Genomic DNA, 26,339 nt, shown 5'->3' on the forward strand with positions numbered 1-26,339 from the left:
CATGGACACTTGACTTGATCAAGATCTGGTGAAGGGAATAGCTGCTGTATTTACCTAAATTAGTGTCACACTCCTAGTCTATAGCCTGGAGCAATATTCTTCAACATTCAAATATGACTCTGTTCATATCAAAGAACTCGACGTTTGCCACAAAAGAACATTTCACTCCATCACCCCTGCAGTAGCAAACTGCAAGTGTCATCTTGAGTAGCATGCACACTTTCTTCACATTTAAATTGCACAGTTTCACAAAAGTGATCAACTCAAGTAAATAAATAGATCTTTTTAACTAACTATCCAATAGTCATTGTGTTTGGCAAACCTAGAAGAGTCTGACAGAGACTTGTTGTAGTCTGTGCGCACTTGGCGCAAATATGCATATCTTAAGAACATTCTGAGTACACTCATGACCATCTTCTGCATCCACAAGTAAGAAAAGGCCCCAAGCTTTCTAACACTTAAAGAAATGCAACTATAATATACAGACAGAAAATTAATATACACGCACCTGAAATTTAAAGTAATACATCGGCATGTAAGTAACAGAGGAAAAAAGATGATGCACAGTTTTGTCGTTATGTACAAAGACCCACTGCAAATGTAATGAATATGAACACAATACTAAACTGCTACTATAATCCAAGGCTGTCACCACAAAATTATTACTTTACAATGTGTTACACCAGCTTGCATTTTGGTAAATTTCTCTCCTTAGCACCCGTGATCACATTTCTGTTGTAAAGGAAATATATAATTCTGAAACAGTTTGTTGTTGGATTAAGCTACTAAAGCATTGTTTCTCTAAATATAAGAGAGTACTAGGGTGTTGTACCGTGTTAGCCATTATGAATGTAGAGAAAAGCCAAGCAAAATGACACCTTTTATTGGCTAACTAGAAAGATTACAATATGCAAGCTTTCGAGGCAACTCAGGCCCCTTCTGATCTTGCCTGAAGAAGGGGCCTGAGTTGCCTCGAAAGCTTGCATATTGTAATCTTTCTAGTTAGCCAATAAAAGGTGTCATTTTGCTTGGCTTTTCTCTAAATATAAGAGAGAAACTTCTAGATCTCAAGTGGTCTTCCACATATCCAGCTTGAGGGTTCCCAGGTCTAATGATGATTTCAATGAAGTTATTGCAATTTGCTGTTAATTTGAATGACACATACATTACACAAACCCAATACACACACATTCATGCAAACCAGAGTGTGTGTACTGGTTTATGGCACGACTCTAAACTGAATCCAGAGTAGTACAGTAAAGAAACCAGAGTGAAAGTAAAATGAACTGAGATTAAAAATAATGCACATAAAATGTGCAAAATTGGTCATTACAATTCATTTTTCCTGTACCCTTTTGCACACTTTGTGAGCCACATTGGAAATTTTGAAGCAAACCACCACAAGATTGTTGGGGTCATTTTGCAGTGATTCCTAAAACTGTATTTTAGATCTCTGTATGTGTTCATCTGTGCAGTGCAGTGCTCATGTACACAAGTATTGTAATCCACAATGGACATAAGCACATGACTGAACATGGATGGCTCTGTTTTTCACTGAAGACACCCCTGTGTTGTAGTCAGTTCAACTCAAAGCCACTTGCTGTAATTTAAACCACATTTGTTCACACAATATTGGAACTGTTCCTCAGGAATATTTCAGCAAGAAAAAAAAAAGTATTTATACTTACAGTGAAAACTGTTTTTCCATGCTGACTGGAAAAAGGAACACCAAGCACCTATAAAACAGAAACAGTTTCCCCCATGAAACAGCGTAGCGCTTGAAGCGATGATAGGCTTTCAAAAACTCCAGCAGGTTGACAGCAACTTTTTTCTCGTAATGTGCTTACAAAACGGACAAACTTACTGATGAGCCACTTTGCTACATCTTTGCCGTTGCTATATGCTTTAGGGTGGTCCACAAACCAATGGAATGAGCTGATGTCTGTACAATCATTTCTCCACAAGGCTTATTTTTGCCCAGTAGGGATAGCTTGCTTACCTGTGAAATTCTGGCCTGATTGTGTTACATTTAGAGGTTGTTCCATTCTGAACATTTTATTGGTATTGTTACTACATTTATACTCTTGCACAGGATTCTTACCTGGCTAAGTGATTAGTAAAAAAAAAAAACATTCTAGCATTAAGGTGGAGTTCCCAGAATATTCTAGTAGTAAGGGGAAGTTTTCAGAACATTGTAGTCTTAAGCAGGAGTTTTGGGAACATTCTAGTAGTCCGTAGGAGTTTCTGTTTTATTTCTGGTTTATACACAGCCTACACAAAAATTATTAGAAGTATCTAATAATGACCATTGCCTATAAAAACTGTCAAAAATTTCACATCTGGTATGTCATTGCACATGCAACAGCCACCAACACAGGATTTCCATAAAGGAGCATGCATTAGAAATGAACAAGCTGTAGGAACTGAAATGGTCCCGACTGCATGTCATCATCATGTCATGGAAGTAGTACTGTTAAACATCTTCTCATGTTGACTTGGTGAAACAGAAAGCCTGTCAACTGTGCTGCTGAAGTAATTTCAGAAAGAATGGCTGCCAATAAATCAAGATACATATGCTGTAGCTACTGATGGCCTCTTTGAGGACCCAGTAACGGCAGCATGAAATACTTGACTACTTGCCAGCTAAGGGACGATTATCCGGATTTTCTGTGTTTGCCTGTCTTCTTTTCTGGTGTACACAAAGACAGGGAGTCATTTCAGCTCCAGGTCCAACACATCACCACAGGTCCATGGAAAAAGGCATTTATGCATTGAAAATATTCCTTTTTAAGGCTCAGATCAGCACGACTGCACATGAATCAAAGTTTATCACAGATTTTGATTGGGTTTCCAGTCTTTTTAATGTCAGACACTGGAATGAAGCACCAAGCTCCTTTCAATGACATCACATTTTTATCACTTTTTAACACTTACCCAAACAAGGCTTTTGCCAGTAATGCCTACGCAGTATTATCAAGGCACCTCTGTCTTTTTAACCAAACACTTGACAGGCTTAGCCTTCTTTGATGAAAGAGTCTCACAAAAATAAAGGGAAAGATGGTGCAAAGCCTGCAGTGGCTACCATTACCTGACATTTCTCAACATCTTAAGATGACAAATGAATCTGAACAGCAGAAGTTGGAGAATCAGGTAAAACTGAAAGAACAACATCCTTCTTTGATGTTATTATGGAGAAAGGTCTCAGTTGTTTCTCAAGAAAACACCAGAACAGCATGCACGACATTAGTGAACAACGCAGCTAAAAGCGGAATAAGTCTCATTGAAAAGTACAAAGAGATAATGACAAAGCAGAAGGAGCAGAAACAGGTTATTCTTCAATTGGCCACAAACCATTGCAAGAGTTTTCCAGCCTCATCAAAGACAATGCTAACATTGTGGACCCACAAGTGTGGAACAGCTGTCTGCTGCTCAATTCAGGTGAAATAAACACTGCCAAAAGAAGTGACCTCTAAATGTTGTTTTTACTAAATATTGTGTGTTTGATATAAATATGACTAGGGGGCTTTGCCCCATGCTCGCTTCGCTCACCAACCCCTCTGCCTGCGCTATGTGCCAGCAACTTTTGCGTCTCTGCCACTCTCAAACAACAAAACTTTTAATTCTCGCGGATATTGGGAAGAGACACTACTTTTCCCTGATGGCAACACGAATTAAATGATCTACAAGTCTCCGACTTAAAGTTTAAAGCCAAACAATATCTACATACTTCTGTCATATCACCTATGTCCAAATATTCAATCTCTTTTCGCTTTTACCGTTTCATCAGTATCGCATTGAATTTTGATTCTGTGTTTGGAATTACATCGTGACAACGCAACGTATAACTGGTCATGAGTGAATATCGTTTCTTTCTCTCTAAATGAACTGTGTCTGACAATAGCATTCACACAAATGAGAAATGATTGAACTGTTTGCGTGGTTATGTGGGCAGGACTTTTTCAAATCTCTTTGCATAAAGTCTTGTTTCGCGGGGCTTGAAATTTTCTCTCGTAGGATTTCAATTTCATCAAACAACAAATCATTTAATTCTCGCGGATACGCTTCTACACTACTTTTCCCTGATGGCAACACGAATTAGACAATCTACAAGTCTCCGACTTAAAGTTTAAATTTGAACAATATAATCGATCTCTTCTCGCTGTTCCGATATTTCACCGAGTAATAATTTCCATCTGTTTGCTCTAATGTGATCTTTACTATCATTTTTTTGAGACTTTCAAATTTTCATACTTCTATTATCTCTAACCTGCTCTGCATGTGTATTGCGCCAGCGTTTTTTAATTCTTTAAGATGTTCTACTTTGTCATCTACTCTTTGTCTTTTATTTCCGGCCCCAGGAATGGTTAAATCTCTTGGCACAAAGTCTCGTCTCGCAGGAGGTGAAACTGTCTGTCTTCAAAACATCACATCTCATCGCAGGATAAAAAGTGTCGTCTCCCAAGACTTTTTCATTATAATAGAGAGATAAGGAATAAAACTAGCCTAGTGGAGAACTTGAATCACTGACTTTTTTTGGACCACCCTAAAGTGTGCTGGATGTAGGGATGGTGATGGGAACAAGCATGTTACAAAACCTGGATACACAGAGAAGCAATACTTGCCGGCTGCCGGTTATGTTGCTATATATTCCCATTTCTACTTTTACTCTGTTTTTTTTACAAGAAGAGAAATGGCCACAACTTCAGAACTCATTACTGATATACTGCACTTATAAAAACATTAGTTAAATAAAATGACTTGTCGGGTACAACTGAGGAATATCAGAGTTGACTGTGAATGATTGATTTACAACACTAGCAGTCACAGTTGAGGAGATCTGAAGCTAAGCATCTCTAAAGGCAGCTGGAGTGTGGAGCGTAAAGTGCTAATTTAGTGTAATGTTTTACTGTCAGTCATTAATGGTGAATGGAACTAGAGATTCAGATTCTACACGTACTTTACTAAGCATCACCTTGCTCCCTAAAATGCACAATTGTCGATACAGGACCACTGGCACTCCCACTGGCAGATTCAGGGACAATTTCCGGCCACAAATCAAAAAGTTAATAGTCAATCACGAGGATTCAAATACTGTGACATAACAAACAGTATGTATAAATTGATAATACTTGCAAATACACTAACTGATCAAATTATTAGGAACACTCTAGTAATACTGGGAAGGGCCTTACTTTGCTCTCAAAAGGCGTTAATTCCACAAGTTGCTGTAAACATTTCTTTGACCTTTTGTTACATGTTGACATGACTGCTTCATGCAATTTTTACAGATTTATCATTTGAGCATTCATGCTGTGAATCTCCTGTTCTATGACACCCCAAAGGTGTTCTGTTGAATTCAGATGCATTCATTGGAAATTCATTGAAGAACACCAAGCTCATTATCATATTAATGAAACCAGTTTGAGACGACTCTTGCTTTGTGACATGGAGCATAATCTTGCTGGAAGTAGCCATTAGAAGATGAGGCAATTGTGGCCATGAAGGGATGCACATGGTTAACAACAATATTCAAATATGCCATGAATTTCAAGCGATAATTGGTTGGCATTGATGTGCCCAAAGTGCACCAAGAAAACATTCCCTACACCATTACGTCATCACCACCAGGCTGAGTGCTGCACAAGGCACGTTGAGTATCTGAATTCATGCTGTGGGTGGCAAATTCTGACCCTACAATCTGTGTACCTCATCAGAATTCGAGATTCATCAGAACAAGGCTATATTTTTTCCAGTCTTCAACCATCCAGTTTTGGTGAGCCTGTGCCCACTGCAGCCAACACTTTCTGTTCTTGGTCAACAGGAGTGGAGCCGGATGTGGTTTTCTGCTGCTGTACCCCATCCAGCTATAAGTTGAAAGTGTTGTGCTTTCTGAGATGCTTTTCTATTTGCCACAGTTGTAGAGTGATTATCTGAGATACTGTATGCTTTCTGTCAACTCGAACCAGTCTGGCCATTCTCCTCTCACCTCTGCCACTCACTGGATGTTTTTTTTTGTTTGTTTCCACACCATTCTGAGTACTGTAAACTCTTCTGAGAGTGTTGTGCATGAAAATACCAAGAGATCAGCAGTTATAGAAACACTCTGACTTTCCCCTCTGGCACTAACAGTCATGCCACAGTTGAAATCAGGGAGATCACATGTTTTCCCCATTCTGGTATTTTGTGTAAACATTGTCAGAAGCTCCTGATCTCTATCTGCATCAATGTTGTGCACTTTGCTGCTGCCACATGATTGGCGAATAAGGTCATTGCATAGATAAGCAGGTGTGCAAGTGTCCCTAATGATTTGCATTACTGTATACAGTATATGTTGCATGCTAAGTACACTTTTTAATGTTGGTGTTATAACTCCGCCACAGGCAGGCAAAAGAAAAACTTCATAGTTTTTTACATTCGTTTATTTACAAAACAAAAACAAGAATACGTAAAATTAAATTTTTAATTATTTTTGAAACATTACTTCTGTCGCGAAGTTTCTAATGTCGTTAAGTATAACACCGAAAGGGTCATCGTTGATAAGCTTAGTTCTCCACAAATGCTATCTGGGTTGAGTGACAGGGTTAATAACACACGAGTACCTTATTTTTTATTATTGTATTGTACTTCTGCCTGTTCTGAGGCACACATTTCGCTGTAATATGTACAAATAACAACAGACTTGACTTGAAATGAGTACTGTACAACTGACACTCCAGTGAATGAGCAAACTGCAAACTGACAGGAATCGGGTCAAGTTACTAACAAAAGCTAATATGCTGTTCAGCCTCAACCAAGCCTGAATCGGATTTAGCGGGCTGAAAAAACTGCCATTCGGTTTACTTCTGTCCGCTTATCAAGTGTAAACGGATTAAATGTCAAACCCACAAAGGTGCCAGGATTGGGGGCATTGCACAAGGATTTTAACATTGCGCTCCTCCACTGCATTACAGACCCAACGATGTGCTTGACAAGCACTGTAACCAATCATGACCTAACTGCGGCCCCGCCCACCAGCGGATCACCTCCAAACATCACACAAGAGCATCTCGCCAAGGTGTGCAATGTGACTTTCTCTGCAAATTAATGATCTAAGCAAAGGCGAATCTTGACGCGTATTTAACATGGAGATCTGTTTCGACTAAAAACAACTGGAAGTTCTTACTTGTGCTAAGTTCACGACACGGCTCTGCAAGAAAACTGGCTTCAGCAGCTTAGACATCATCAGCATTGACGAGGACGGCGACATGTTGGAATCGGAGAGTGCGGAAGAGACGCGCGAAATCGTCAGTAGGACAGGAAAACTAGATCGGCATGAAGGAGTCACACGCTTAAGGAACAGTGACGGCTAACGCGCCCCCTAAGGAAGAGGAGGGAAAGTCAGACAACGTTGACTTAATTTATTTTTTTCTCTTAGCAAACGGCCGCACGCGGCGAAGACTCGTTGCTTGTAGTTTGACGAATCCAGAGCGATCGTAGCTCTATAGATATCAACGTTTGGCAACCATTTTCAACGAAACTAATAATTAATTACCCGAAACAACATAGCGTGGCACTTTCGTTTAAATCACACATTCCAAGCAGATTTTCTTCAGGTATATAAGGTATATTATTCCTGAAGAAATTAAAATTTTACACTGCATTTTTAGCTTTCCTGAACTGAATCTTTTACCTCCTAACAGTGTACCTACTATAATCATTGATACATTTCACCTTTGTTCCAGCTGTCTCGTGCACTATACGACTAGTTTCCCTTATCCTGTCAAAAGTATTAAATGTGAATGTTACATACATTCTCCAGTTGTACGTTATTATGAGTGCATGAAGTAGTGTCTGCTTCAGTGATCTGGTACACCCTTCAGGGTCGCTAGCCTCCTTGCGTGGGAAAAACACTGGATCCCTAAGACTCCAAAATAGATACGTTGTTTAGAACATAGATGGACAGAGGGATGAGTCAGTCGGTAGCTACCAATTGTACATGCTTGCTTCTATCATTAATCTTGACTAGTAATCAAAGGCAGTAGGGAATGTTAGTTTTAAGATTTGGCATTAATAAAACTTTGTACTATTTACACCTCACCTAGTATATTTTTAAACTTCCTTAAATTTTAATTTTCAAAGCCACCTAATTTAATTGGGTGGCGCAGTGGTAGCGCAACTGCCTCGCAGTAAGGAGACCTAGGTTCGCTACCCCAGACATGTTGCGTGTCTGCATGAGTTTCCTCTGGGTGCTCCGTATTCCTCCCACAGTCCCAAGGTTAGGTGCATTGGCGATCCTAAATTGTCCCTAGTTTATACTTGGTGTGTGTGTGTGTGTCCTGCGGTGGGCAGGCTCCCTGCCCAGGATTTGTTCCTGCTTTGCACCCTGTGTTGCCTGGGATTGGCACCAGCAGACCCCTGTGTTAGGATATAGTGGGTTGGACAATGACTGACCTAATTTAATTAAGGTCATGGGGTGGACACCTTGCTCCAGCAGCTTTAGGTTCAATGCAGGAAGGAGACCATCAACTACTTGTTGTTATTCTGTATAATCCAACCCGAGCAGCAATCTATCCAAATTACATCACTACAGTAGAACATTAGAACAATCTAGATGAGAACAGGCCATTCAGCCCAACAAAGCTCTCCAGTCCTACCCACTTATTCTTCCAAAAAAATATCAAGTCAAGTTTTGAAAGTCCCTAAAGTCTTACTGTCATTCTTTGTGTAAAGAAATTTACCCTTAACAAGTTTCCAATTGTGTCCCCGTGTTCTTGATGAACTCATTTTAAAATAACAGTCTCGATCCACTGTACTGATTCCCTTCAGAATTTTAAACACTTCAATCATGTTACCTCTTAATCTTCTTTTGCTTAAACTGTATATTAAACTGTCTTTTAATCTTTCCTCGTAATTCAACCCCTGTAGCCCTGGAAACAGCCTAGTCACTCTTTTCTGGAACTTTTCTAATGTTGCTATGTCCTTTTTGTAGCCTGGAGACCAAAACTGCACACAGTACTCCAGATGAGGCCTCACCAGCGCATTCGTAAAAAGCTTATGCATAACCCCCTTGGACGTGTACTCCACACATCATGCTATATTACCTAATATTCTGTTTGTGTGTTTATTGGTTTCTGAATACTGTCTGGAAGTTGATAGCTTAGAATCCACTATGACTCCTAAATCCTTTTCATAAGGTGTACTCTAGATTTTCCGACCGCCCATTGTGTATTCAAATCTAACATTTTTACTTCCTACGAGTAATACTTTACATTTACTGACATTACATTTCATCTGCCACAAATCTGCCCAAGCTGTATGCGATCCAAGTCCTTCTGTAATGATATAACGGATTCCAGCTTATCTGCTAATCCACCTATCTTGGTATCATCTGCAAACTTAACCAGCTTGTTACTTATATTCCTATTCAAATCATTTTTATTTATTAAAAAGGGCAGCAGCCCTAGCACTGACCCTTGTGGAACACCACTCTTAACATTGGCCAATTCTGATGAGGTTCCTTGCACCATAACCCTCTGCTTCCTGTGTCTCAGCCAATTCTGCACCCACCTATAAACATCACCCTGAACTCCCACTTCTTTTAGTTTGATGGCCAACCTCTCATGTGCCACATTAGCAAATGCTTTCTGAAAGTCAAGATGAATAATATCATATGCTCCACTTTAATCATATCCTTTTTTGTTGCCTCCTATTGTCTCATATGGGCGGCATGGTGGCGCAGTGGGTAGTGCTGCTGCCTCGCAGTAAGGAGACCTGGGTTCTCTTCCCGAGTCCTCCCTGCGTGGAGTTTGCATGTTCTCCCCGTGTCTGCATGGGTTTCCTCCGGGTGCTCCGGTTTCCTCCCACAGTCCAAAGACATGCCGGTTAGGTGGATTGGCGATTCTAAAATGTCCCTTGTGTGTGTGTGTGTGTGTGTGTGTGTCCTGCAGTGGGTTGGCACCCTGCCTGGGATTGGTTCCTGTTTTGTGCCCTGTGTTGGCTGGGATTGGCTCCAGCAGACCCCCTGTGACCCTGTGTTCGGATTCAGCGGGGTTGGAAAAAGGAAGGATGAAGGAAGGATAGTTGATACCAAAAGTTACTAAAATGTCAGCTTTTGTTGATCAAAAAACTGAAACTGCTAAATCATTTGTTGCCATTTTAATTTTAATACAGTCTTGCAGCCAGCAATATTTAAGTTAAAAACAAATGGATAATTTTAAGGAAAAATAGCAGCGAAAAAAGACTATCAATGCTTTAGTTGCCCAAGTGTATAGAGCCTTTACCTAATACTTTGTACAAGCATGGTTTCCTTTGGTGGCAGCATTTGGTTTGTTTATGTAGTTTTCTATTAACTAAGCACACCTGGATGTGGACATGTTATCCTAGTCGTCTTTACAGGAAGTTCAAACTCAGTCAAATTGTGGCGTGATTTCTTGTGCTCAGCCCTCTGCAGACAACTCAACAAGTTTTCTGTAGGATGGCGGTCTGGCCTCTGCCTAAACGATTCTTGGACTTTGATCTTCTTCTTTTTTTTTAATATAGCTGGCCATGTGCTTCACACCATTGTCATAGTAAACCAAAATACTTCTCTAACCGCAGGTTTCTGACAAAAGGCAGTAGGATTTACTCCAAAATCTACTCTCTATATATATACAATCCTAAGTCTAAAAGAGCAACGATTTTGTGCAACGATTTTATGTCATGTTTTTTGTCACACTTTAAATCAGGTTTTGTTTTAAAGCCTACATATAAATGTTTGGTACCATTCTTTTCAGATTTTATTGAACTTTAATGTGATGTTGTTAGATTTTCAGATTCTTATTCCATTTTTAAATTATAAACTAAAAAATATCAAGAACTCACATCCCGCGAGATGAGACTTAACCAAGAGTGCCAAGAGATTTAACCTCGCCCGGGGCCGGAAATAAAAGACAAAGAGTAGGACAGCTGCTGTATAGGCTTTTAAATGTTAGAAGCGCTGTGCGAGATGCAGATCATGTTGTGCGGCAGCAGCAGCAAGCCAGCAGCTGATCGAGCAAAAAAGGAGGTTAAAAAAAAACTATTTGTTTCCCATTGTATCACCATTTAAGAGGGGATTTTGGAGGAGCGACCACATCTCCTTGGCATGCGTTCAACCCTCTTCTTCACAACGTGAGCGGCAGACTGGCCACAACTGGGGGTTGGGCACCAAAGGCGCCAGGAGGCTTGCCCCCCTAGTACTCATTATAAACAATTCATTTTCCTGTTTATCCTAGCCAGAGCTCCAAGTGCAGAGAAGACACCTTATAACACAATCCCACTCTTACCATGTTGGACAGAAGGTACTCTGTTCTTTGGTCTCTGTTTTTTTTTTTTGTGACAAACACATATGTAGAATTAAGTTTGAAAATTTTTACTTCAATCCCATTCAACAATATGACTTTTTCCACATGGTTTTGGATTAATATTATCTTAATGCAAAAAGTATACTAGGTAGAATATTCATTTTTGGGAGAAAATACTTGTATAACATTTATAATTTGAATTATAATGTGATTAGTTAAATCTGAACAGAATTACATGCCCTAATGAACCATTTTTTCTACATTAAGTATTTTTGATTACAAATTGTTATAAAGGAGAATGAAAGCCTGACATAACCTTTCTTGAATTTAGATTTTAACAATGAAAGCTGAAATTTCGATAAAGGTGTGTAACCTTTTGATTTCTAGTGCACATATTCTTTAAAATTGGAGCCCATGCAAATGAAGTGAATTGCTAAAAATCTCACAGCAAGTTAGAAGTAGAATTTGGACCAACAACTTTGCTTCTTAAATTCCAGTGTCCTATACTTATACCACACAAAGTGAACAGTCTGAGAGCATAATTCCCTGTAAAGCTCTCATCTCAACCGTAATTAGAGTCACAGTAATAAAAATGGGTAAATTGCAGGATATAAACAACTGTTGCAGGTTTGTCATTAACAGCGTGCTTAAAGCAATGATTTCCAGTCCCAGTCCTGTGGGATTCCTGCGGTTGCTGTTTTTTGTTCTAACTGGTTTCATGATCAGTGAATCATTTTACCTCAAACTGATCAAATCATTTAATTGGCTGGCCTTTTGTCTTTTGTTATTCTGCATTTTGAAAAGAGCTGTAGCATTAATAATAAATTAAGAAATATTCATTTTTTGCCAAATTCTTAGCTCTCTTTTGTCATTTATCTATTGACTCTCTTTTTCTGTGGCATTTGCTCCTTTGTTTATTTCCTAAGAATCACAATTAACAAATAGCAGAGTAGATACAGTAACAGAGCAGACTCGCGCTGACAGTGCTTGGGCTGGGATGTGAACTGGGCCACTGTCCCTAGCTGTCTTTGTCTTTTTTGTTTTTGTTGCAAGTCATTTTATGTTTTAATTTTACTATACTGTATTTTTCTGGTGCCCCATACAGGGTTAGTTCCTGCTTTGTACCCAATGCTGTCAATATTGGCTGCTGCTTCCCATGTGGTTAAGTTTTGATTAATCAGATTCTTAAATTGGGTTATGTTCAGTACAATACACTATTCCTGTAAGAGGAAACAAGCTTAAAGGAATAAATTGAATTGAACCTGCATATACTGTATTAGCCCAGAGCTATTATTCACTGCATTTACTGGCTTCTGCAATTTAAATACAGTACTTCATGATCTAAATTGCACTCATCTTCCCATAGTGCCCAGCACTCAGCATATAAAAACACATTAACATGGTATGTTTTAGGCTAATCTTTTATTATAAAGTTGAACATTGAAGGACTGCCTACCTACACTCTTCAAATGTATCATATCAGGTATTACCATATCACTGAATGTGTCAAAGGAACTTGTAAACTGAATGCTTCTATCAGAAGTAAAATTTAAAATCCACCAAAATAGTGTGGGTGCCATGGAGGAATGACAGGCATCCTGGCTGGGATAAAGGAGGGATTCTTGCCCGGATAATGGATGGACTGAGTGAACCGCAAACCAAGAGAAGTTCATTCCCCTACATGACAGGTAGCAGTGTTCCTCAGGGTTGAACCCGATTAGGACAGCCACAGGGTGGCATGGGAATTGGAGCCTGGAAATGCAGCCTTGTTGAGGTCTTTGGGTACCATCAGAGGGTGCTGCCGGGGAGGACTGCCCTGGTTTCCACACAACCCAGAAATGCTCCGGACAACCTGGACATAACACTGGAAGCAATTTCCGTGTCAGATTTAAAAGAAAGCCCACAGCCTCACTATATTTACATAAGTCAAAGCTGGGTGGCAGCTGGTACCACTCTGAAGGAGATGGAAGAAGAGAATTTATAATTGTGCATTGTGGCTGGTGTTTCTGCAAGAAGGTGGTGGAAGCAAATAAAAATCTTTTACGTGAACCTGGAATTGTGCTCTGGCATTGCTGTGTCTGTGATTTGAGGCTCAGTGGCGCCACCTTATAGTTTCAATAGTCATCTCTTTTTCCCAATCCATAACAGTTATTCCAAATCCTATACTTGAACAAATTATTATACGTCTCCTCAAAATCAAAAACACACCACAAAAACCTATAAAATAACCTTTTTGTATTATATTTGAGTCACAGTGACTGATCTATAATATCCCTATTTCTTCAGGGCCTTCTTTGAGCCACAGTCAATACCTAATCCGGAAACCATGTCACCTCAGTGTTTTAACATATTTATACTCATAGCACTGTCAGTGTAACAGTGCAGTTTTTTTTTAAGATTATTTTATTTATTTTAAGAAAGTAATAAACATTACTACAATGCACATTATCATTTATGCAGTTATTTGAACATTTGGTGTCCATCCAGTACAAAAATACATAGTCCCAGTTTACCCCTGTTCTTCATGTACTATCCTTACTGAGTACAAGGGAACCTACAAGAATAGCCGATAACTTCAGATACTGCAAAGGCCATTTTGCTGTTTTGCACAAGGGAACCGGATACATGTGGTCAAGAACACACCAAAGAAGGAAAACTGGATTTCTCCAAAGATCCAGAAAAGTCACTTTCCAGAAGAGCAACCAAAAAAAAAAGATTTGAGGGACAAACCCCTTTTAGTTTTGCTGCCTTGGAGAGATGCTGCATAAAAAGAAGATTACACCCATAGGAGTTTAGTTGATCTCTAAGAGAAGAAGAAGCATCTGGGAGGCGTCTTGAGGCAACACAGAAGATCTGTTAACACGTGACTACGTAGAGAGATTGTTTTCCTGATATCAACATTTACCACAGCTACCTGGGCTTTTGCCGTTTTGGATTAATAAAATCCTTTCACAGAGTTGATGGGGCTATTTATTCTCATATCAATTTGATTCTTTTCATGTGTGTCAATCATACCTTCACATACTAACCCAGTGTGCAGATATATAAAATATATTATGAAAACTGAAATCCCAAATAAACACAAACATAATGTTGTAACATAAACGGAGAATCATTAAACAATTAAAATACAAAAAAAATCTGATATACAGTATGCCCAGTACAGCCAGTATTAGGACCAAGAACAGTCTAACAAAAAATCATATCCAGGTGAATCATAACCACCATTTACTATATAGATTTTTACATTGTCTTCATTTTTATGTTTTGTGTAAATTTATTTGAATTAATGTAAGATGTTGTACTTTGGCGGCACAGTGGCGCAGTGGGTAGCGCTGCTGCCTCACAGTTAGGAGACCTGGGTTTGTTTCCTGGGTCCTCCCTGCGTGGAGTTTGCATGTTCTCCCCGTGTCTGTGTGGGTTTCCTCCAGGTGCTCTGGTTTCCTCCCAGGTTAGGTGCATTGGCGATTCTAAATTGTCCCTAGTATGTGCTTGGTGTGTATGTGTGTGTGTGTGCGCCCTGCGGTGGGCTGCCACCCTACCCTGGGTTTGATTCCTGCCTTGCGCTCTGTGTTGGCTGGGATTGGCTCCAGCAGACTCCCATGACCCTGTAGTTAGGATATAGGAGGCTGGATAATGGATGGATGGATGGATGTTGTACTTCTCTCACTTCACTTTTTAAAGCACTGTGTTGTACTTGTACTGCTGATCTCATCGTGGCCTATGAGTAGGGCTCCCTGTATTCAATTCAGCTTATTTTTGTATAGCGCTCTTCACTCAGTACAGACATAGAGCACTGTGACGAATTCTCAGGTAAAAGTGCAAATATGAGTGCAGGTATAAAATGTAAGTATACACATTTTACAAATTTACAAAATCACATTTGTGCTGGAATTTCAAGTTCAGATCCTGATGAAACACCATGCCTCTTTGTTCTAATCTCAGCTCTGTTTTCAGTCACAGCATTACTACCTTATTGGAAATCTGAACATGTTTAAAGTATATTTAAAGAGATTTTAAATGTCTTCATGACAGTCTTTATCTTCTTCATAAAATTGCTATCCATTTGGGGAGACGTATATATAGTTTAGGTTTGCAAATTGATGAAATTCTTTTTAAACCATGAATGCTATAGTTTTGACTTTTTTAGTATCTTCCTTTTTGATTTCAGATACATAAACTTGCACTAATAGGAAAATTTGTGTTTTTATTGCAATCTGTCCTTTATTCATTGCATGTAATTATAGTAACTATTAATAAATTTAAAAAGGGTTTACTATTTATATTCATTGAAACTAAACTAATTGTTCGAATCGTGTTGCTTTTAATTTCATTGCTGAAAAGTGTACAGTAATTAAAACCGTAAAGAGTAAACTAAGAGGCACAGTGATTTGTTAACACCAGATTTTCCATGCCGCTTTGAGTTTGGTGGGGCTCTAATTGCAAGGTTGCAGGCTTCAATCTCCTTTTTACTTGACATTGTCAAAAGCACTTGGTACTTGAAGCTCAGCTCCTTATTATGCCAGCAAGTCCCTTTATTTGCTTGCCTAATATTTCGCACCCACTGCAAGATAAAAAAACAGGACAATTATTGTTTCAAGTTTAGATTGTCAGATTTATTGATGGCACATGTAATATACAGGTAGGAAGTGTTAATATGAGAACATACATCTGAGATATTTGTTTGGTACAGTATCAGTTTACAATATAAAAGTTTTTTTTTTTTGATAACTGTTGCATCCTTTGCTACCCTGGGGATAAAAGAGCATCCCACCCTAGAAATCTTCTCAAGAGTGGCGGCTGCAGTCCTGAAGTAGCAGTCTGCTCACACAAGGCACTGTGGGGTTGGGGGCAGGAATCTGTAATAGGAGGAGACGTTTATAGTATACTGTCTTCTGTGATTTAACTGTTATGGCAACCTTGGCATTAGGGATATATGAGTATTAAATAAAATGACAAATAACTTCTTAACCAATGAAAATGGATGCTGCCTTTCATCCTTTTGTTTGCTAAATCTGGCTTACTGGTAGGTTTATCAAAATTACCATTCCAGATGTTTGGTTAAAATGGTTTCATATCAGTTGTTTTCATTTGTCATGGATACTATAAGTGGAGATTAATACAGTTATTTAAAAAAGTAAAATTCTCTGCTGCACAACGTTTCATAAGTTATTCTAAACTATTTCTATGTGGATTGCCATATCCAAACATATTTTAAACCTCCTTTGTTTAATATGGATTGGAGATGAATACTGAGTGCTTGATCCCTTACTGTAATTCAAATCTAAAGAAAATTTAGGACATTTGGCCTTTTTCTCTTTCCATCCATTCTACTGGTCTGAAATAAAAATGGATAGCTAACTTTCTTCTTGAGAATGGAAAAAAATATGCCCAGACTTCAGACAAGTTTAGGAAATGGGAATAAGTTAATCAGTGCTCGTCTTCTGCAAATAATTCAATAAATCCCTTCAGGAGTCAACATCAGTGAGTATCGTAGACCAGTGGATTATTTCATGAAGCTCACTCACTAAGTATGCTGGATAACCTGAAAACTGTATACATGTCGGTATCCATAACAATATGCTCAGACTTAAACTGGTCTCACTCAACAGTTCTAAGAGTACCCATGTCTGGGCATGGAGGCCTTCACAAATGACTTTGGTGTCTGTGCGGCTTCACTGATTGTAGACATAAATGCAAAAGATGGAATGACATGCGGACACATTTCAGCATTTTGTGGCATAACCACAATAGCCCAGAGCAGTTGAATGCAAATACTGGATATAATCAATGTCATGGCTATCATGTTAGAGAAGGTGTTGGGTAAGTGGGGCTGAGTATGAGTCTTTGAGTCTGCCAGTAAACACATTGGGTTGTGGAGGGATGAGTCTGTTGTGAATGAACATTATTACTTAATCAGCACTGAGCATCACTAAGTGAGACTTGTAGTATGAGGCTTTGTAAGCTGCCTCTCTTGCTTTATCTTTATCTGGAGCTGTGATTTTAGAAAAAGTAGTAATTTTTTATTTTTAAAGTGCAAAGTTCTTTCTTATTTATCTTTCTATATAATACGCTACTGTGGCTGTTCGTTTGTCTGTCCAGGATTTTAAATCACCTGTAGCTCGCAAACCGTTTGACCTATTGACCTGAAATTTAATACACATATACTACGTGACATATACTATCCGCTTTCGGGGTGATGATTGACCTCCAAGATTATTCCTCTTTTTATTTTTATTTTATTGTAGAATCAGCTCTTGGCAGCGGCTCTGCGGCGCGTGCATACGGGTGCCATTTTCATTCCTACCACCTTCGCCGTCACTTCCTCTACCTCTTCATATCTTAAATCAATCTTCAGGCAGATTGAAGACTTAAGTGCCTGCTTAAGTGAAAAATTAAAGAAAACGTACTAAGTAATTGCAACACAAACACTGACTTAATCCGTTTTAACATGAAAAGATGCAGACGAAAGAGAAGCAGCGGGCCGCTAGGGTGGAGAAAAGAAGAGCTGCTCAGGAAGCAGCAATTGCATCAATCTCTGAGCAAACGAATGGTAAACGTACAGAGAAAGAGTATGAACACTATGAATGCTCAAGTCAAGTGTACTGACTGCACGTTATCATGCAGTGCACCATTACTGGTATTAAAATAATGTGAGTCTCACTTTTTTTCCCTGACCTTGTGCCGCACATACACAGAGTCTTGGGTTTCACTGCTGGCCCTGGAACTGCCTGTGTGGAACTCTTTTTATGTCTGCATGAGCTTTCCTCCCACATCCCATATACTGGCAACTGGCAAAAAGGCAAGGTCAGTACAAGTGGGTATTTCCAGCCCAGGCCTGCTACCTGACTCAGTGCTGCTGGGACAAGCTGAAATGAATATGGCCGTTGGAAAATGAATGAATATCCATGTACTCAGACATGTTTAGCCTGCTGTCATAATCCTGGTTTGGATTACTGTATATAATACTGCTTTAAAATAAAGTCACTGTTGTGAAACCAACAAAGCCTGGACCATCAGGTTAACATGAGCAGGTAAAAGAACTCCATGAAATACCCATCTGGCATTCTCGTATTTGTCTGTTATTCTCCACTTAACATATTTCTTAATTGATTCTTTATGTAAACATATTGTATTCTTTTTAGGACATTTCCTTCACTTGTCTCTCTTTCAGTTCAGAAATATTCAACAGTGTTAATTTCCTCATCTAACAAATTAGGTACATGTTTAGGACCTGTTTCTAAATTAAAGTCAATTATTCCTCTAGAAGTTTTTTTTTGACTAAAGCAGCAGACATTTGGTGAATTTACAGGGATAGTTCTTAGCAGTGAAATGTACTTTGTTAACAGCAGCATTAATTACTGCCCGTGTAAATGTTTACCAAGAAGGAACTTGAATGAGCAGAAAGAAAAGATTGTACACTGAAAGTAGGAGGAGGTAGCTAATTTTTTTAGATATGGAACCCACACACTGCTGGATATTTGGGGCCAAATGTAGGAAGAAGTCACCAAGCTTAACAAAAATACTAACTAAAGAGGACATCTGGCTGCCCAGACTGATAAAGGGGTTGCTAAGAAGCAACAGCAGCAGAGCATCTTTGGAAATACATGGGGACGAGTGATGCTGGTGTCATGCCCCATTATAAAACACTACAGGTTATGGCATAGAATTGGTCCATCTGTAATGAAAAGTCACAATACTGTGTTTGGCCCCAAACTAGCCCATTGTAAATATATTTCTTACTAGCTGCCTGGGATCACTCTTAAAAAATCAGCCCTCAAGACTGGCCATTTGAAGACAGCCTATGAATGACTCATTTGTAATGTAAAAATCAGTTCTGTACACTATCCACAGGCATCGTTTGTTAAAAGCATCTGTCAAAAAGTCTATACCTGGACCATTTTATATAGAAAATATATTACTCAGAACTGGAATATTGTAAATACATTTGTAAGTAAATAACAGGGGTAATCTATTTTAAGCAGAAAACGTTAGATACAACTGTACAAAGCTCTCTTTTTGCAGAATACTGTATATAAATGTGCATGCTATATATATATATATTTGTTCACAAGGCTCAAACCGATTTACTGTACCAGCTTTAACAGAAAGGAAAAAAAAAAGAACTGTACAGTAAAATGGATGTAAGTGACGTTATTGGCTCAGAAGTAAAATGGATGTTGCCCTGCTAGAAAATGAGGATCTCCCTTAAAAATGTTGCATTAGACCAGATAAAGATTTAACACTCTTAAAAAGCAATGGATAAACAATGCTTGCCAGCAATAGAGTACAATTGTCTTCTTAAAGTGTTCTTTCCTTTCAGAAAAAAATTACATTGATTTCTTCAAACTGCAAAAGTAATTTTTAAAAAACAGATATGGAATTATTGAACATGTATAAATATACACTGCAATTGAAATACAAAGCACTGCCCCCAGTGGATACTGCCCCCTGAAGGACAGCTGGCACATTCATTGAACCTTTACCACAAGTCAGTGGCTAGCTGTATTGTAGCACCCAGTGCCTCTTCTCCTTTGAGATGACTAAAACTAGAACAAAATACAGTTGTATAACAGGGTTGAGAATTTGGAAAGATGGCTCTAGGACAGTTGAAGTGCACAGTTCAAGCAGATAACTTCAAATGACTTTGGAAATTGAGGGATAATGAATATAAAGACAGCCGTTTGTGTATAACAGTAGGTGAGCAGTCGATATCTACAGATCTGCTGTCACCTTACAGTTGTGGGGTCATGGGTTCAGTGCCTGGCTCACTTTCTTGTGTTATCTGTGTTGTTCCTCTCACATTCTTAATGTTTTATGTTAACTGACACCAATGCCATCCAGTCCAGCATCATAAATAACAAAGCCAATGGACTACTGGCCAGTGTGAGGTCTCCTTGTCAGTGTTTTAGATTACAGTGTGGTGACATTCTCTACAGCACAAATAAAATAAGTGGTGGCACGGTGGCGCAGTGGGTAGTGCTGCTGCCTCGCAGTAAGGAGACCTGGGTTCGCTTTCCGGGTCCTCCATGCATGGAGTTTGCATGTTCTTCCCGTGTCTGCGTGGGTTTCCTTCTACAGTCCAAAGTCATGCAGGTTAGGTGCATTGGCGATCCTAAATTGTCCCTATTGTGTGCTTGGTGTGTGGGTGTGTGTGTGCCCTGCGGTGGACTGGCGCCCTGCCCAGAATTTGTTCCTGCCTGGTGCCCTATGCTGGCTGGGATTGGCTCCATCAGACCCCGTGACCCTGTGTTAGGATATAGTGGGTTGGATAATGGACGGATGGATGGACAAATAAAATGAAGGTAGACTGAAGATTTTGACAAGCTATTCAAATATGCTCTGAAAGAAATGTATACCCTTTTTAATTTTCCACCTTTATTTAAAACAGAATTTCAAAAGGGGACTTTCTTTCTTCTGTCTGTTAAAAAAGACAAAAATTGCACTTAGTGAAACCAAAGTTCTTGTGAATTGATTTTGCTCTGTAATGCTTCAGTCCTGAAACATTGGAATGATATTGATCACAGTCGGTTTACAGGTTATACGTCACACAGACATCTTGCTGGAAATTGATTCCAGGAAGGCTGCAGAAAATCTAAATTAAAGACCCAAAGTAGAAATTTCAAACTCATTATAACAGTTTGGGTGGCATGGTGGCACAGTGATTAGTGCCACTTTGCAGATCCATTGTCCTCAGTTTGAATTCTTTGGCTGGTTACTGTTGACATGTAGTTACACATTCACCCCGTGTTTAAATTAGTTTTTCTCGCACATCCTCAAAATTGTTGGTTAATTTGCATTTCTAAATTGGCACGAGGTTTGCTGTGTGTGGATGAGCCCTGTGATGAACTGGACTTGCACTCCAGCCCTTAATGGCCTGGAATTAATTTAATTAGAGCAGTTTTATTAATATCTTAAACTGTTATATGATTTAATGGAAATGCTGCAGCAGCCTCTGTCTGTGTGTAATTCACTCATTTCCTACCACACTAAAAAAAAAGCATGTCAGTCATTCTGATTCCCAGCTCCCAATCTACTGTATATGTGTATTGGGAAGTGTGCCCTGGAGTGGACTGATGCCCCATCATGGCTTAGCTTCAGTCCTGCATTTAACTCTGTCAAGCCAGGCTCCATCTCCCTGTGACGACTGTGGTGGAAAATCCATAAATATCAAGGATAACTGACCATAAGAGTGAAAAATAAACACCTAATTATGGAATTACAATTGTCACAAAGAACTCAGTGTTAAGGGAGCAGCCATATACTGTATATAAAATACAGTTTCATTTTCTCTTTACTAGTGTGATAAAGCACATGTTACATTGGCCAACCCTCTTTAACAGCATTTAAATCTTGAGTGCTCATCTGATTAACCTAAAATATGGCCCATCCACTACAGATAAACATGGAAAGCATTTTACATTTGTAACCCAGCATGCACTACATCTGTCTGGACAAGAGCAAATATTATATTCATTTGTGTGTTTGCCTTCTTTAGCAATCTTGTATTCTGGAAGGTGCAATATAAATACAATTTAATCTCATTGTTATAAAGCAGTTAATATTCATTTCATAACATATTTTAATAATATATTTTACACAACCCTAATTTTGCCTGATTGAGCTTAAGTTGACACCGACAGCACTGAAGTGCCTCAAATGGCAATCATTATTGTCCCTACGACTAATGATGTGCCCTATCATGTAAAAATAAAAGATAAAACAACAAAAACAGCTTACTAGGATTATTATGTTACTAGTTATCATCAATTGTGGACCCTAAAGGAGTTTTTTTGTTTCTTCAGAAATGTTATAAATTGTATATTTTTCTTTTTCAGTACTAAACTTGTCATATTTGAATTTTTGTGTTAGTGGGACTTAATATTGGCACAGCTTTTTCAGTTTTATCATTGATAGGTATAGTTATAAAGTCATAAGGTTTAGCACTTTATCAGTGTTACAGTATAGTTGAAAGTTTGTGTTAAGAGTCTGTACTCTGGAGAGTGCAATACAAGAATATATAGAATTCAACTGAAGGCCAACTGTCAACGTTTTTCTCAGTAAATATATTTCTAATGGGCTATTGACATGAAATTTTCACCAGATGTCGGTAACAACCCAAGTAATCCACAAATACAAAGAACTCAAAACGAATAAGTCCATAAATTAAGTTGTGTGTAATTAAGTGGTATGACACAGGGAAAAGGTATTAAACACAAGAAGAAAAGGAGGTGCAAATAGGCACGGAAAGCCAAGAAAGCAGATGAAATCTGTCAGTATTTAGAAAACAATCCTGCACCCTATAAGTGCAAATTAATATCAGCTGGTTTAGTCCTAATTGATGGCCTATAAAAAAGGTTTTTCATTACCAAGGTGTCATGCAAGAAGCATCTCATGATGAGTAAAAGCCAAAGAGCTCTCTCAAGACCTTTGCAACCTTATCGTTGCAAAACATACTGATGGCATTGATTACAGACGCATTTCTAAACTTCTGAATGTTCCAGTGAGCACCGTTGGGGCCATAATCCGGAAGTGGAAAGAACATCATTTCACCATAAACTGGCCATGACCAAGTACTCCTCGCAAAATTTCTGACAGAGAAGTCAAAATAATAATCAGAAGAGTTGTTCAAGAGCCAAGGACCACTCGCGGAGAGCTTCAGAAAGACCTGGAATTAGCAGGTACAGTTGTTTCAAAGAAAACAATAAATAATGCACTCAACCGCCATGGCCTCTATGCACACTCACCGTGCAAGACTCTACTGCTGAAGAAAAAGCATATTGAAGGTCATTTAAAGTTTACAACATTTAGACAAGCTAATGAAATACTAGAAGAATATAGTCTGGTCAGATGAGACCAAAATTGAACTCTTTGGATGTCATTGCACACACCATGTTTGGAGGAGAAATGGCACTGCACATCACCCGAAAAACACCATACCAGACTTCATATAATTGAAGGAAGGATGAATGGAGAAATCAACCAGGACATTCTTCATAAGAATCTGCTGCCATCTAGCAGGATGCTGAAGATGAAATGAGGATGGACATTTCAGCAAGACAAGGATCCTAAACACACAGCCAAGGAAACTCTCAATTAGTTTCAGAGAAAGAAAATAAAAGCTGCTAGAATGGCCCAGTCAATCCCCTGACTTAAATCCAGTTGAAAATCTATGGAAAGAACTGAAGATCTGAGTTCATAGAAGAAGCCCCTGGAACCTTCAAGATCTGAAGACCGTTTATGTGGAAGAATGGGCTAAAATCATACCTGAGCAATACATGTGACTAGTTTCTCCATACAGGAGGCGTCTTGAAGCTCTCATTATTAACAAAGGCTTTTCTACTAAGTATTACATACATTTCAGTAAGTGTGTTCAATACTTATTCTCTGTGTCATTCCACTTTATTACACGTAACTTAATTTATGGACTTATTTGTTTTGAATTCTTTGTATGTGTGGATTACTTGGGTTGTTACCGACATCTGGTGAAAAGTTCATGTCAATAGCCCCATTAGAAATATATTTACTGAGAAAAATGTTGACACGTTCAATACTTATCTTCTGTACTGTTAATTTTCACACTCATTTGTCAGCAAACATCTTAGTGCTTTGTGTGATTGAATACATTTTTTTATCAATTTGCTGTTATTCATATTCTTCTTTTTCTTCATGACAAATGAACACTTGTGGCACACTAGACAGTGCTAATGGTAAATCTGCTTACTGTAAAATGTGTATTTAGAAGGACAGAAAAGATGAAGAAGGGGCTGAATTTAGTTAATACATTCTTTTGATAAAATGGCTGAAATTTACTTCTGTTTAAGAATTTGGTCAGAACAAAAAGCCACCTGGATTATTTCTTCAACATGTTTCACTCAGGCCTTGGATGTGGATTTACTTCAACGACATGCAGAAGTGGCTCAAGTATCATTTCTGGAGTTGATGTGCAATACAAGGCATAGGTATTTTGGACTTTTAAAGGCAACGCATTTTGATATACCCTCAAGCTGTAGGCAGTCCTGAGACATCTTTTCATTCTAACATTTTCTTCTTGTTGCCTTGAAAGAAAGAGTAAACTGTAGAAGCCCTAGTGGCATGGCTAGCAATACTTGACATGGATTGACTATGTGGATGGATACTACAGGGACACTGAATGGCTGTGCCAGCCATCCTGCTAAAGTGGCAGTTTTCCCCTGAACAATCCGCACATTAGCTGACAAATAAGTACAGCTGACAAATGGCTGCCTTAGGTAAATCAAACCTTAAATTAAGATAAACTACAGTACAGCTTTTCCCACATTAGTCATAAGCTCTGCTTAGACGTGCAACTGCTAAACAAGTGGATGTGATGCACATCTTTAGGTATCCTTTGAAAACAGCTCTGTGGCATCCAAAATCATCCTCAAGGCTGTCTGAGCATTAGGAAAAGTTTAGAATGGCTTTTCATTTTTTCCCTGCAGTCTCACTTCTCTTCATTTCAGTCTGTTTGATCCCAGAACCTCCAAGAGTTTTTCCTTGCTGGGGACTAGCCATGGACCAGGTAGCATTGTCTTCCTTGCCTGAGCCTCTCCTTCTTCCATACTTCCACCCATTTCATTTTGCACAGGTGACACCATGGAGATCTGTCTGCCCAAACATCCTAACCCTGGTTTCAACTCTGCTTTTTCCAAAGGTTGCTCATTCCATGTCTCTTCCAATATGCTAACACAGGCTACAGAGTCTTGTTGGTCACTGAGCAGTGGACTCTGGGCATTAATTGGTGTCTTGTCTTTTATCGCATATTGAGAGAATGTATCGAGCTGTGGAGGTACTTCCATTTTAGCAGCCTGTAGAGCTGAGGTATTGTACTGCTTGTTTGCAGACTTCCTTGTTGTATGTCTATTGGTTATCTCTTGCTGGACTTCCATCTTGCTTTTATCGCTAGGGTCAACTGGCTTTTGCCCTCCATTTTTATGATCTAAATTTCTGCTACAGGGCCTGCTTCTACCCACCTCTTGGAATCCATCCCCATCTGGGTCACCTCGTCCATGGTCATCAGGTTCCTCCCAAGTCTCATCTCGGTCTCTGGATTTGTATTTGTGTCTGTCTCCAGCTCTTTCCCTACTGTCCTGACGTCGGTCCCCAGATCTCTCCCTTTTCTCCCTCACTCTGTCTTCAACCCTATCCTCATGACTACTCTCATCTCGGTTCCTACTCTGCTTGATGGCGCCTTCATCTCCATCCTTGTTTCCTCCAAGTTTCTCTCCAAATTCATCTCTCTTCATGGGTCTCCAGTCTTTTTGTTTTCTGTCTTTCTCAGTATTTGCAAATAGTCCAACATCTCTGTCATTTTCAAGGTCTCTTCCCAAAACACAGTATGCTTCCTTCTCTTTACTGTTGTCTAATGAAATGTCTCGGGGATCCTCTTTTAGGGTGCAACTGGTTCCTTTCTCTTTCAGTCTACTTTGCAAACAATCCCACTGCCTCCACCAATCGGGCTCTACATTAGATGCACTAATATTGGACTCTGCAGTTGCAGTCTGTCCTTTTTTCTTTTTCTTCAATTCTTTCCCCTCACAATAATTTTCAGCAGGTGACTGCCAGGGTTGATTGCTATCCCCTCTCCTTAATTCCGGCGGAGTCTTGGAGCAGTGCTTGTTACTGGAGGAAGCAATACCAGCATGGTGAGCTATTGAAGCCACACCCTGCTGGATTTTGAACTGAATGCCACGGATGAGCCCTGATTTAGCAGTGGACGAGAGTTCTCCCTTTTTGTCAGGGCCTACAAGAGAAATGCAAGAAAACAAAAACAAAATATTAGCATGTCCAACAAATCTTCTTTAACAATTCAAAAAAAGACATCTTGGTCAGAATATCCAACTTGCATTTCTTTTTACATTGTGGTCAACTATGTTTTTACCAGTTGTCATTTGATTGCCAATCTAAATTGTAGCCCCTTTGAAAAAAGTAGCAGCCTTAGTTAAACTGAGTGTCCCCACTAATGTTAGAACATTACCATTAGAACACTCTAGACAAGAACAGACCATTCAGCCCAACAAA

General features: G+C 39.1%; 2 protein-coding genes and 1 long non-coding RNA gene across 7 annotated transcripts in view; 1 reads left to right on the plus strand and 2 right to left on the minus strand.

Annotated features, from left to right (window-relative positions):
- The window catches only part of idh3g (isocitrate dehydrogenase (NAD(+)) 3 non-catalytic subunit gamma), a 29,633-nt gene extending 22,353 nt beyond the window's left edge, over window positions 1-7,280 (minus strand). For both annotated transcript variants that reach the window (XM_028813355.2, XM_028813353.2), the window contains exons 1-2: window positions 7,163-7,280; window positions 1,689-1,736 (exon numbers count right to left, since the gene is read on the minus strand). In XM_028813355.2, coding sequence (XP_028669188.1) covers window positions 1,689-1,736; window positions 7,163-7,246 — 132 coding nt within the window. In that variant the 5' untranslated portion in view covers window positions 7,247-7,280. The remainder of the gene's footprint in view (window positions 1-1,688; window positions 1,737-7,162) is intronic.
- The window catches only part of LOC127529596 (uncharacterized), a 28,697-nt gene continuing 9,604 nt past the window's right edge, over window positions 7,247-26,339 (plus strand). Inside the window, exons 1-3 of one of the 2 annotated variants that reach the window (XR_007936214.1) lie at window positions 7,247-7,376; window positions 11,632-11,664; window positions 12,784-13,038. This is a non-coding gene — a long non-coding RNA (uncharacterized LOC127529596). Of the gene's footprint in view, window positions 7,377-11,631; window positions 11,665-12,783; window positions 13,039-26,339 lie in introns of those variants that run through there. The other variant, XR_007936213.1, reaches the window with a different exon arrangement.
- LOC114660582 (membrane-associated guanylate kinase, WW and PDZ domain-containing protein 3-like) overlaps window positions 15,889-26,339 on the minus strand; it is a 184,878-nt gene continuing 174,427 nt past the window's right edge. For 2 of the 3 annotated variants that reach the window (XM_028813356.2, XM_051933584.1), the window contains one exon: window positions 15,889-26,061. In XM_028813356.2, the coding sequence (XP_028669189.1) occupies window positions 24,773-26,061 (1,289 nt within the window). In that variant the 3' untranslated portion in view covers window positions 15,889-24,772. The remainder of the gene's footprint in view (window positions 26,062-26,339) is intronic. The other variant, XM_051933585.1, reaches the window with a different exon arrangement.

The sequence above is a fragment of the Erpetoichthys calabaricus genome, chromosome 11 (assembly GCF_900747795.2).
Source record: "Erpetoichthys calabaricus chromosome 11, fErpCal1.3, whole genome shotgun sequence".
In the NCBI taxonomy this organism is placed as follows: Eukaryota; Metazoa; Chordata; class Cladistia; order Polypteriformes; family Polypteridae; genus Erpetoichthys; species Erpetoichthys calabaricus.